The sequence below is a fragment of the Apis florea genome, unplaced genomic scaffold (assembly GCF_048593485.1).
Source record: "Apis florea isolate Af1SG1 unplaced genomic scaffold, ASM4859348v1 contig_2492_pilon, whole genome shotgun sequence".
NCBI lineage: Eukaryota > Metazoa > Arthropoda > Insecta > Hymenoptera > Apidae > Apis > Apis florea.
In genome coordinates this window covers 3517046-3529808 of record NW_028256593.1, presented here as the reverse complement: position 1 = coordinate 3529808, position 12763 = coordinate 3517046, and the positions used below count along the sequence as shown (strand labels likewise).

Sequence of the window (12763 nt, the reverse complement as noted above, 5' to 3'; positions counted from 1 at the left end):
TCTATTATTAGTAGCAACTACTACTCACTTCCAAGAAGCATGTGGATCAAGTCGTTGACCAATATCCCTTCGTCTTAACGATGAAGTCCGTATCTCAGCTCATGGATCGAGCAGAGAAATTCAATTCGAACAGAGAAATTATAAACCCCTCTTCTTTGAATTTGAAAATTGAAAAATGAGATTTCTTGAGCCAATCGCTTGAATTATTCGATGGGTAATTTTTATAAGATAAAATGTTGTTACAAATCCGTTCTACGAGTTAATTTCCAAAGTACATTCTCTGCGGGAATAGAAAAGCGCGAAGTTGGGAAGTTAATAGAGATAGTGAGGGCAATTTTACTGCAATCGCATTAAATTTACGACGGCCGGGGAGATCTAACCGGGCTTCTCATGCTAGATTTTACCCCTCCGCTCATAACTTTATAACACGTATAGAGGAGGAGGAGAGGGTTGGCTTCTTTGGTGGTAGAAGGATTTCGAATAATTTTATCACGATTTCGATGGCTTCGCAATGAGTTCGACTGTTTCTCATTTATTACACGCGGTAGAATCTAGAGAATTTGTATTAGGAAAGTTATATAAATATACTATACGGTATACGAAGTTTCGAGCTTGAGAAAAGAAATAGATTATGAATTTATGTATAACTTGTAACGATAATTTTGCTTCGAAAGAAACTTTAAAATAATACCTCCTTATTTTACCATCAATAACAACAACATTTGTTTCATCGAATAAATTAAAATCCAATAAAACATAATTACTAACTAAGTAAAATTTATCTTTTGAAAAATGATACATTTAAATTGAGCGTATATATATTTAGAAAGAAAAAAAAGAGAGAAAGTTACTTCACGTTCGAAATTCGTCGATGGAGCAAGTCTTTCATGAACAGAAACGTTCGAGAAAAGTGGATAAAAATTCGCAAGGAAAGATCGAGAGTGAATCTTTCCTCTCAAAGGAATTAAAAAAAAGAAGAAGAATCAAAATTTCGACACTTTTCCTTCCTTCAAATTTTCCACGATCTTCTCTCACCGCCATCTCTCTATGAAAAGCTTCTACAAATCTTCCTCGAAGCTCGACAACATCTCAGATGTTGGTTAACCAATCCGAACGAGCGTGAAATCGTTAGACAAAGGGCCGAGAGGCTCGCTCGGATAAGATTACGGCCCGCAAAACTGCGGGCCGACTAATTCCAGCCCGGTGTGGCGCTAGTTGTCTCTCGACGCCACTTTTGAGCGGCGCGCGGCAAAACAATCCTTGCGCAAAATTAACCCCTTCCCGCTGCCACGATTATTTCGTGAAGCGTGGAGGATCGAGAGGGCGAGCTCGGTGTTGCGGAAAATGAAAGTTACCCCCCTCTCTCTCTTCGAGGAGTTCAATCGTTCGCCTTGCTTCTTGACAGCTTCATGCGTGCACCGACTTAATAAGTTAGTGGAAAGATGCCTCGTCTTTCTGCCTCGTTTAAACATTCCATTAATTTTATCGTTGCGTTTAGCGAAATTGTACTATTTTCTTTTTTTTTTTATCAGAAAAGAATCTTGAGAATTCAATTTTCGTTTTCAAAAAAAAATTCTGAAGAATCTTTGTGCAGACATTGAGCATTGAGATTGCACGAGGACAGTGTCGTTTCTTGAGAATTTGTTAGAAACAATTAAGGGATGGTTGAAGACGATCAACGTGGTCTTGAGACGATATTTTCCATGTCATGCCAATCTTAACGGCGATCATCATCGTCTTATTTGAGAAGAATCGTTGCAAATAAGCTTCTCCAGAGTTTCTTGGGAACTTTGTGGAATGCCCTTCACTCTCATCTTAGGAATTTTTCTTAAATCGGTGGTGTAGCTCAATAAGGGGCGGTGTTATATGTTGGCCACCTGTGTATCCCACGAGCAGAGAGGACAGAACTTTCTGAACTTCAGAACTGTTCAAGACCTTGTAACTCTTTCAACTTCGGAACCCTCTGAAAATCAGAACTTTAGAAATCTTGTGAATTTATGTAATGATAAACACCTTGATGATGTGCCTACTTCATTGGCATATGAATTTTAATCGGTTTAGAACAGAACTTTGTAATGAATTAATTTTATTATTATTCTTTCCCTTTTCTTCCTACGTATTTTTATGCTAACTTTTCGAAGTTACGTCCATCAATTATCGAGCTACTTATTCCTCGCGACTATGTTCACGATTGGTCAGAGAGTTTGGATACGAAGAAGGCAAAAGTCGGAAAATATGAATGGAACGTAACAGATGTTGTTCGTTCTGGGGGACATGCGGCCTCGTTAGAGGAGCAAAAGAAGGGAAAAAAGAGGAACGAAGAGATACGGGATATTATAATTGTGCAGGATCCGGATACGGTTCAGCTAATGGAACATGTCCCATGAGGGGGGAGAAAACTCTGGAATGCACTTTCCTTTGAGAACACTTGGGGAGGAGGGTCTCTGAATGCTTCGCGGAATCAGCGAGTTCTTAAAGTCGAAAGATGAAATTGGAAGGACATGGTTGAATTTGCTTTCGACAGAATAATTTAATCGTTACTTATGCGCACACATACGTGAACCGCTATGAAATGGATTTCACGTAGCCAAATTCCCAAATTTTCGAATTTCCCTCAAGTTCTCGAACATCTAAACATCTCTCGTCCAAATTCACATGATCAAATATACCATATCCGAGACACATTGCACACGATTCAAAATACGATTTTCACGATTAATTAGGGAAGGAAACCAGGTGATTCGAGTTTGTTTTGCATGTGGTCAAGCCAAGATTCGTGTATGCGCGATTTTAGGCCCGGCCTGAATGTTTCATGAAGGAGATGTCCACCTCCTTTTAATGCAAGCCGCGTTAAAGTGATCCCTATACATAATGTGCATGCATGAACGTGGAGGAGGAGTGAGCGAAGACGACCCTTATCGAATGTCGTATCCTCAAACATGAGATGCGAACACCGCATGGCTCGAAAGAGACGACGAAAATGTAAATAAGCTGGAAACCGTGGTGAATTAGATCAGAACGTCTTTTTGCGATGTTGCACAATGATATATCACGGAAAGGAAACGTGATATATAAATAAAAATTGATCTTTCGTGTCATTTCTTTTTTTGCCGAATAAAAATTTATATCAAACGCGGCAATTTATTCAATTCGATTTTTTGCTCAAAGATGCAAGGGAAAGCGAAAATGCCTGAAAAAATCCAGATTTCAAATATAAAACTACGTGTAATTCCAAACAAGAAATTAAAATCAATATAAAACGATCCTTAAAGAATAGTAAGAGAATATATCGAGCAAATTAATTTTACTTACTCTAGCATTTTGAAAGAACTTTTTATTAAAAACGTTTAAATTTTTTTCCACGATCGACACCAAACTGTTGAATCATAGTAGAATATTATTATTATAAACACGATGGATGTGAAGTATATTCTCTCCTCTATTGTTAACGAATTACTCGAAGCGCAAATAAATAAAAATTATCTCGACTTTGATGATTTCTGATCGAACCATTGATCGACAAAAATCGTAAACTGGAAACAGACTCGAACGATCAATAGGTTAACCTAACCAAGAAATGGACAGGTAACAGGGCAGCCATCTAGAGTATCTATCCGCCATTACACCACTGGCGGCCATGTTTATCAACCCTGTGATCTTCTTGCAAGGCATCGACAGGGCGTCTGATGCGCTAATGACTATTGTTAGGTATCGAAGGATACGATCATCATCTCTGGCTGAAGGGAGCTGACCCCAATGGATTTCGACCTGAAGCTGACCTAAATTATCCGGACCTAGCACGAACATTCGACGTACATATCCGTTAAGCTTCTCAGGTTTCCTGCTCGTCCGTTTCACTTGCTTGGCCATCCAGTGGAGATCCGCTTTCCTCGATCAATGGGCAAACTGAATGCGCTGGTCGACAGAGTTTAATAAACACGCATGACATCCTGATGATGCGTGGTCATCCTCAGGAGACGAACGAAAGGAGAGATGTGTCAGATGAGATCAATGTTCGATCGGATAAGATGAATTTTCGGTAACGATCGATGTGTCGAGGAATTTGAATGGTATCGTTTGGAATTGTTCGATTATTTTTCATGGATTTTGAACAGAAGGCGAAGAGAAGATGTTTGGCTTTTGTTCAAATGCTACTCTTAGATTCGTAGCGATTTATGCGATACTAGCGCCATATTAAATTATCTACTTTATCCTTCAAATATTCGATTTAATACGAAGAAGAATAAATTTCTCGAGAGTTAGTAGATGTTGTTATGATTAGTAACGACGTTAGTACTATGACGACTAGCGATACTAGCGCCATATTAAATTATCTATATTTATCCTTCAAATATTCGATTTAATACGAATATGAGAAAAATAAATTTATCGAGGGTTGTGCTTATCAGTAGGTGTTGTAAGTATCGTTATGATTAGTAGTGGCGTTAGTACTATATGACAATTAGCGATACTAGCGCCATCTACTTTAAATTATCTACTTTATCTTTCAAACATTTAATACTTGAAGAAGAATAAATTTCTCGAGAGTTAGTAGATGTTGTTATGATTAGTAACAACGTTAGGACTATGACGACTAGCGATACTAGCGCCACATTAAATTATCTACTTTACCCTTCAAATATTCGATTTAATACGAAGAAGAATAAATTTCTCGAGAGTCAGTAGATGTTGTTATGATTAGTAACGATGTTAATACTATGACGACTAGCGATACTAGCGCCACATTAAATTATCTACTTTACCCTTCAAATATTCGATTTAATACGAGGAAGAATAAATTTCTCGAGAGTCAGTAGATGTTGTTATGATTAGTAACGATGTTAATACTATGACGACTAGCGATACTAGCGCCACATTAAATTATCTACTTTACCCTTCAAATATTCGATTTAATACGAAGAAGAATAAATTTCTCGAGAGTCAGTAGATGTTGTTATGATTAGTAACGATGTTAATACTATGACGACTAGCGATACTAGCGCCACATTAAATTATCTACTTTACCCTTCAAATATTCGTTTTAATACGAAGAAGAATAAATTTCTCGAGAGTTATTACTTTACTTTAAGTATGTATTGTTAGTACACGGGGCAATTTTTAATTATTAAGATTAAGATCAATTGAATCTTGAATAAAGATATTTTAAAATCTCGTTCCCAACGAGATATACGCGCCGTTTCATCAATTTCGACAACGAGGCGAAACTCTACGAGGCGAAGGCCGTGTACGGCCATAGTACACCATCAACAATGTGTTAATATTACGAGCGAACTGCTCTATCAACTTCTCCGCCCAAATTCCACCCATCCTCCCTCCCCGCAACTATCCGTCGACTAAAAAACTCGCCACCCAATTTCCAAACACGTGTACCGTACAGGGGACAGTTTCGAGTCGACAAACACTGGTAAGTGGGTCCAGCATCAAACGGTTAATTAACGATTCGAGGAGATTAATCGCAGCCCTCGAGGATCCCGACACGCCACTCGAAATCGAGAGATAGAGGAGGGCGGGACAAAGGGGAGCAAGGCGGGTGTGGGCACACGAAAACTCGAGTGCATCCGGTGATCGGAGAGGGAGCAGGAGGAGGAGGATGGCACGGAGGAAAGGCTTTGTCGCGCGGCCTCGTTATCGAGAACGGAGCCACGTCGATATTCGACGTGGAATATCGACGGAATGTGTCAATGCGTCCTGATGAACCGCGGCGACACGCGTCCGCCGGGCGTTCCACGGTTTTTCGCCGTTCGAAAATTCGATTGCCGCGATCGAATGGAGCGAGGGGGGAGGAAGAGGGGTAGGGAGAAAAATTCGTTTCCGATTGATTTTTATTGCCTTGTAATTGTTCGACGCCCTCGCGTTCCTCTCCTCCTTCTTTGAATTCGTACGCGATATTCGGCAATATTCTGATAGGATCTGAAATTATTATTTATTTTATCGCTCTTCGTCGATCTTATTGTTGGAAATGTTTTGTGTCATTTGTGGAACGAGAGCTTTGTTCTCGATCGGTTGGTGACGATCTGCAGCTCATCGATGAGCTTTTCCCCCTTTTTTGAAGGATAAAGGAAGTATTGAAAAGAAGGCAATATCGATGATGGAGAGGAGCAACAAGTTCCGATGGACGAATTTCTGGCATACTTTTGCAAAGAGAGTATTTTAAAGGTACGTAGAATAATTGAAGCGCTGTAGTAATTTCGGGTGATAATAATTCGATCGCTATAATGTAATATCTAAATATGTTACGAATAACGACGTGTTTGAGGTTAGATTTGTTAAAAATTCGAGTATGTACACAAAATAACGGACAGTTTCTCTCTTTGAACGAACAATGTTATTATATCAAAATCCTGTTCGAAAGGAGGAGAATATAATAATAGAGACAAAATGGAAAATTTGTTATCGATTACCGACCGAGTATTATGGCGGCGAATTTGGCAAAGACACGCGATAATTGGTGCACGTCAAATACACACATAACACAAAGCCCATTTCTACCGATCGTTTGCGTTTCAAAAAGTTGAAATCCGGCCGCGGCTGAATTCGACAGAAAATTGACGTGTTATACTATCGCAGGATTATCAAAAAAGGAGGAACCGTGCACGTGAAGCAATCGTAAAAATCGTGCTGCAATCGAAAATTGCATAATTGGTTGAAAAGGAAGAGGAGAGGAAAAGGGGAGGGAAAACAAGTTTTTCTTCTGGAAAAAAAATAATAAACTACATTCCTCCCTCTTTGTCCGTATCCACAGAAAGGAAAAATAAATCAAATCAAATAAATGAAATACAAGAAACCGAAGTAAAAATAATAATAATAATAATAATAATAACAATAAAAGAAGAAAGTCCAATCAAAAAAAATTATTAATATTAAAATACTTGTTGTCGATCGACTTATATCGACATCAAGAACAGTCGATCAAGATGGAGAAGAAGATGGGGTGAGATGTTACAGAGTCCGAAGAGAATAGTTTATTTCTAGTTGCTTTCCAGCTGGTTATTCGAGTAAATCGGTATCCGCGTAATACCTGGCTTTCCACGAGAACGTCCGGATATCCGATTATATCCGGCCGTGTTGCCTTCTCAAGGGGCATTTGAAATTTAAATACGATTCACCCCGTCTTCTGCGGTTCGATCCACCTTCTGGACCAGTTTTACTACGCTGCTTTTTCCAACGGGCTCGCTTCATAAATGATATTTATAAATACACTCGCGCTACTTCTCGAACGATGTTTATACAGCATCGTAATAATTTCACGAAACACAATCTCTGAATCACAACCGTTACACGAGAAGATCAGTGGCATTATTAATTGCATAATTAATTCTCTTATATTATTGTTATATACATCGTGAGTGTTGCATTTCTCTATGTGGCGATTATTATTACGTTTTAACCACACTTTGAGAAAGAAACGTGTCACAAATGTATTTGATCCTGAATACCTCACACGAAATGTGGATAGGCAAACTTTTTTTAAAGTTCGAAGCACATTCCTCTTGTACATCTTTACATAAAATATATTGTAAAATAATTTATTTTAGAAATATCCACCCATCCCCGCGACAATATTTGACAAACAAGCAAAAAAAAAAGGCGCGACGTGGTGAAAAAAAGAAAAATAAATAAAAAATTTCTCTACTTACGTGAATCGAGGCAGGCCGGGAGGCAGACGAGAGGGAGATTTTCGGGTGCAGGATCGTATCGTCAACTTTTACGGGGTCGCTCGACGCCGATGGAGGGTTGGAAAAGGCAATTTTCTCGCGGCTTCCGTGAAAACGAACGGAACGAGATATTTATATATACACATTTTTCTATGCCGAATCGGCGGAACGCACACTGCTCGAAATAATCCAGAGCAACTCTCGGGAAAAAGAAAGAAAGGGAGAGAAACGAAAAAAATTGCACGATAAAAATTGCATTGTATCGTCCCTTATTTCCTTCGACCTTCGAAACTTAATCGATCGTTGTGATATTTAAAGACCGTAGGGAAAACGTGATAAGTCGTGTATTTTCTTTCTTTTTTTTTTTTTTCCTAGAAGAGAAGAGAAGATTGATACCCAATATTCGTAATGGAATAGAATAAAAGTTATTTATACGCGAAAATTATCTTACTTTGATTTGAAAACAATAGGAAGACAATAATTGTAAAAATTAAACTACTTAATATCAGTATCTGTATATATATTATAGAATTTTAATATTTTGGCTATTCTATAATATATAGTATAATGTGTATATTCTAGTACATATATATATATATATACTCTTCCATATTATTGGATGCCATACAATACGAGTTTCTGAATTAATAAGAAAAATATATCGTTTTCACAAACAACTTGTCACATTTTTCCTTCGCAGCCTCCATTCATTTCAAACACAAGTAGTAAGAAATGTAAGCAGACAAATATCCAAACCTTTCATTCGTTTTCACAATTCTCACTTCCTCTCGATCGACTCACCTTCTCGAAAATCCTACTACAATCCTCAAGAAACCTAGACGAGAGAAATTATTTCGAAATTTCTAAAGAAAAAGCTATTTCCTCGCAACGTGCAGCGATTCTCTATAATCTATCAGCGAGTTCATAGTCATTACAACAATTCTAGGGTGGAGAGTGACTTGTTGGAGAGATAGATAGAGAAAGATGAGCACGTGAAGGAGGGCAAAGAGTCGAAAGAGACGACGAGAGAAAGAGAGAGAAGAAAGTCGGAGAGACAAATGATGGGAGAAAGTGGGACATACGAGATGGAGACATTCGAAAAACGTGATTAAATCAAATATTTCTGACAATATCGCTGACACAGAAAATGTGAACAAACAAACAAGCTTAAATGCACGATCGATCCAGATGTACAAGAATATAAAGTAGACCAAAAGTGTATTATTTTCAAAAAAAAAAAAACACTTTTTTGTCTATTAACATTTTTCTTATACCATTAATATTTGTAAAAATATTTATTTATCACGCTTTTTTGTGCCTCACCCCGCATGAAGAAGAAGAAGAAGAAGAAGAAGAAGAAGAAGAAAAGAAAAAAACAAAAAAAAATAAGAAGAAGAAGAAGAAGAACGGAAAAAGAAAAGAAAGAAAAATAAAGAAGAGACAACTGTAATGTAGGGGAGGCTCGTACCTTTTGCCCGCTGTGCAGAGTATCTCTGTAAAGTAAAACAGAAAAGAGAAGAGTTAGAAAAAACGTACACATAAATATACAAGACAGATATGAGAGGTTAAGAAGCAACTGAGAAAATGGCGGACTCGAGAGGCAGAGAGAGAGAGAAAGAGAAAGATAGAAAGATAGAGAGAGAGAGAGAGAGAGAGAAAATGGAGGATGAAGCGGTTAGAGGGCGCTGTGTAGAGTCTACGAACATAATTATAGGCGGAGAACAAGGACACAAGATTCAGACAGAGAGAGACAGAAGAAGACGGAGAGACACGAAAAGCGGGTGAGAACAGAGGGTTTTTGAAAGAAAGTATACAGTGTTCGAAGGGTGATGTGTGTGTGTGAAGGGGAAGAAATGTTGATCTGCTGCGCCACGATCCTGTTTTCGATTCGAGGGATGGCTGAAAAAAATAAAAAGTAAAAAGTTTTCCAGGCTGATGAGAGATGTAAATTTTATTTCTTCTTTTTTTTTTTCTATTATTATTATTATTATATCTTTCTATGTTTGTTTGAAAACTTTTAATAAATGGATATTTAATTAAATTTTATTACATATATTTTTACACTTTGTTTATTGTATTGTATTATTAAGACATTTTTTTTTCAGGCATCCCACGAAATATGAAATTGATTAAAACCGAATTTAACGACTATTAAATAATTATTGTGTTCACGTATAAATATACTTTTTTTTTTTTTTTTAGAAAAAAAAAAAGGTAACAATTTATTACACTAGTAATGATTAATCGGAATTTTTATTGATTATATTATTTACAAATGGAGGATATTTATAATTCGTTAATGGAACTTTTTGTTCAAACAAATGTTGAATACCACAAAATGCAACGTTTAGTTATTAAAGTCGATATTTTGAATTATTTGTAATTGTGAAAAAGATACAATTTGTACGTTGAGAGTAGTCAAGTATCTTGAAATATATATTGCTGCAATTTTATTTACGATCAAATTATAACTGAACAATCAGAATTTGTAAAGAATTTTGGCATCGTTAATATGAAATGAAATAAAAATAATAATAATAATAATAAAAGCAATGGAAATCTCTATAATTTTATTTTTACGTAATTCGCATAATTTGAGAAAATAATGATCCTAATTTGTTAAATGAAGCAAAATGATAATGAAAGAAATATTTTTTTTTTTTTTTTTTTACAAATTTTGAAGATCTTCGGTACATATATCTTCGGTACAGGATCGCAAAGGGGCCCAAAAAACGAAAAAAAGCCGCCAAATTTCACAAAAAAAAGGAACAATTCTTCTTAGTCTACCTGCAACAGGATAATATTCCATTACTTTGCGTTCAATCTACTACGATGGCGTTTTCGAGAAATTATTAAGGACAGTTCTATAGAAATTATGCAGATAAATGTTATCAATAAACGTTAATTAAAAAGTAAAAGAGAAGAAGATTTGTTAATACGTATAGAAGAGATAATTAGTTTCAAGTTAATCATTAATACCTCCTTTTTTCTCTACCATCCAATCTTAGCCAAAGTGTATTAGTTAAATTATATTATATTAAAAAAAAAAAAAAAGAAAAAAAAGGAAAACATGTTTTCTTTTTTTTTTTTTTCTTTAATTGTAAACACATATTGTAATTTCAATTTAACAAGAATTTTCTAACTTATATATTATATTACTATATTAAAACACGTATACTTATATTCCATAAATTTTTATCCCTATTTCAAGAAAATATAAATATCATAATTTTGCACGTCACAACACTTTCGTATCGTAAACAATGTAAATTTATATTATTCGCCTCTCTCTCTCTCTCTCTCTCTCTCCTCTCGTATATTTTATAATTATAACGAAAATCCTATTCTCATTTTTTCATAAACCTTCAATTATTCTCCTCTTATATTACATACAATTATAATACAACTATTTCCTCTCACACTACCAATCATTAATTAAATCAGCTACTTTCTACAAAACGCCATTTCTACGTCCAATCATCAAAAACGTCTTGTCAAAAAAAAAAAAAATAATAATAAAAAAAACCATATTCGCTTCAAACACCATATCACCATACTACCAATCATTAATACAAATCCTTCGATTCTTTTTCTACACCAAAAAATTAAATAAGACCAAATAAGATACTTTCACTACCTGTGAGAAGAACACATTCCAATCCTCTTCTCGTTCCTTCTCAACGTAACCTAAAAACAAAACCCCTTTCAAAACTTTCAAATTCCTCCCCGAAGAAGAAGAAGAAGAAGAAGAAGAAGAAGATATAAAAATCTTGAAACAATTAATCGTCGATCCGTTAATAAAATCGAGCGTGGTCAGGTTTTTCGGGTGGAGGGGGCCCGCTTAAATTTCCTTACTTACGAGATTACGTATCGCGGGGAAGGAATTCTAATTAGTCAGCATGGCGCCGCGCTATCAACCCTTTGCGAACGGCTGCCTGTTGGCCTACGATAACGCACCCCACCGCCCTTCCCCCCGCGAGGCGACCACAAGGCGCTTAGGGGAGGTGCGTGCCACGACTTAGGCCGACGATGCTCGAATGCGCAAACGACGCGCCTACCGTGCAAAAGTCTCAAAAGTGATCGTGAACGGACGTTTAAATATCTGTTCAAGTCTCGAGTATAGCTGGTGTGTATGTATGTATATGTAGAATATTTTTAAGCGTGTGGAGTTGCTGTTGGAATTTTTCCAAAATATGTGAATCGACGATTCAATTAATCGATCGGATGAATTTGGAGAATTGAATATAATCTAGCTTTATCTAAAATTTTGAATACAAAAATTAAATAGTTGGAGAATTGAATATAATCTAGCTTTATCTAAAATTTTGAATACAAAAATTAAATAGTTGACGATCAGTTAATTGATCGAACGAGTTGAAAGTATTTGTTAGAAAATTTGGAAGTGAAATAAGTATTTAAGTATTTGGTTGTTCTTAAGTATTAAGTATTTCGTGTTTAATCCTAAATTGATGGTTAATAAAATTGAATAGAAATTGTAAAAGGATATAAATGATTGGAGAATTTAATATAATCTAGCTTTATTAATTGATTAATTGACTAATTACTTGATCGAACGAATTTGAAAGTATTTGTTAGAAAATTTGGAAGTGAAATAAGTATTTAAGTATTTGGTTGTTCTTAAGTATTAAGTATATCGTGTTTAATCCTAAATTGATGGTTAATAAAATTGAATAGAAATTGTAAAAGGATATAAATGATTGGAGAATTGAATATAATCTAGCTTTATTAATTGATTAATTGACTAATTACTTGATCGAACGAGTTGAAAGTATTTGTTAGAAAATTTGGAAGTGAAATAAGTATTTAAGTATTTGGTTGTTCTTAAGTATTAAGTATTTCGTGTTTAATCCTAAATTGATGGTTAATAAAATTGAATAGAAATTGTAAAAGGATATAAATGATTGGAGAATTGAATATAATCTAGCTTTATTAATTGATTAATTGACTAATTACTTGATCGAACGAGTTGAAAGTATTTGTTAGAAAATTTGGAAGTGAAATAAGTATTTAAGTATTTGGTTGTTCTTAAGTATTAAGTATTTCGTGTTTAATCCTAAATTGATGGT

General features: G+C 35.6%; 1 protein-coding gene across 6 annotated transcripts in view; it reads right to left on the bottom strand.

The window, feature by feature from the left end:
• Positions 1-12763, bottom strand: part of heph (polypyrimidine tract-binding protein 1 heph) — a 455618-nt gene that overhangs the window by 409524 nt on the left and 33331 nt on the right. Inside the window, exon 2 of one of the 6 annotated variants that reach the window (XM_031916317.2) lies at positions 9145-9169. The exons of the other annotated variants lie outside the window; for them this stretch is intronic. Coding sequence (XP_031772177.1) covers positions 9145-9169 — 25 coding nt within the window. The remainder of the gene's footprint in view (positions 1-9144; positions 9170-12763) is intronic. 6 annotated transcript variants of the gene reach the window in all.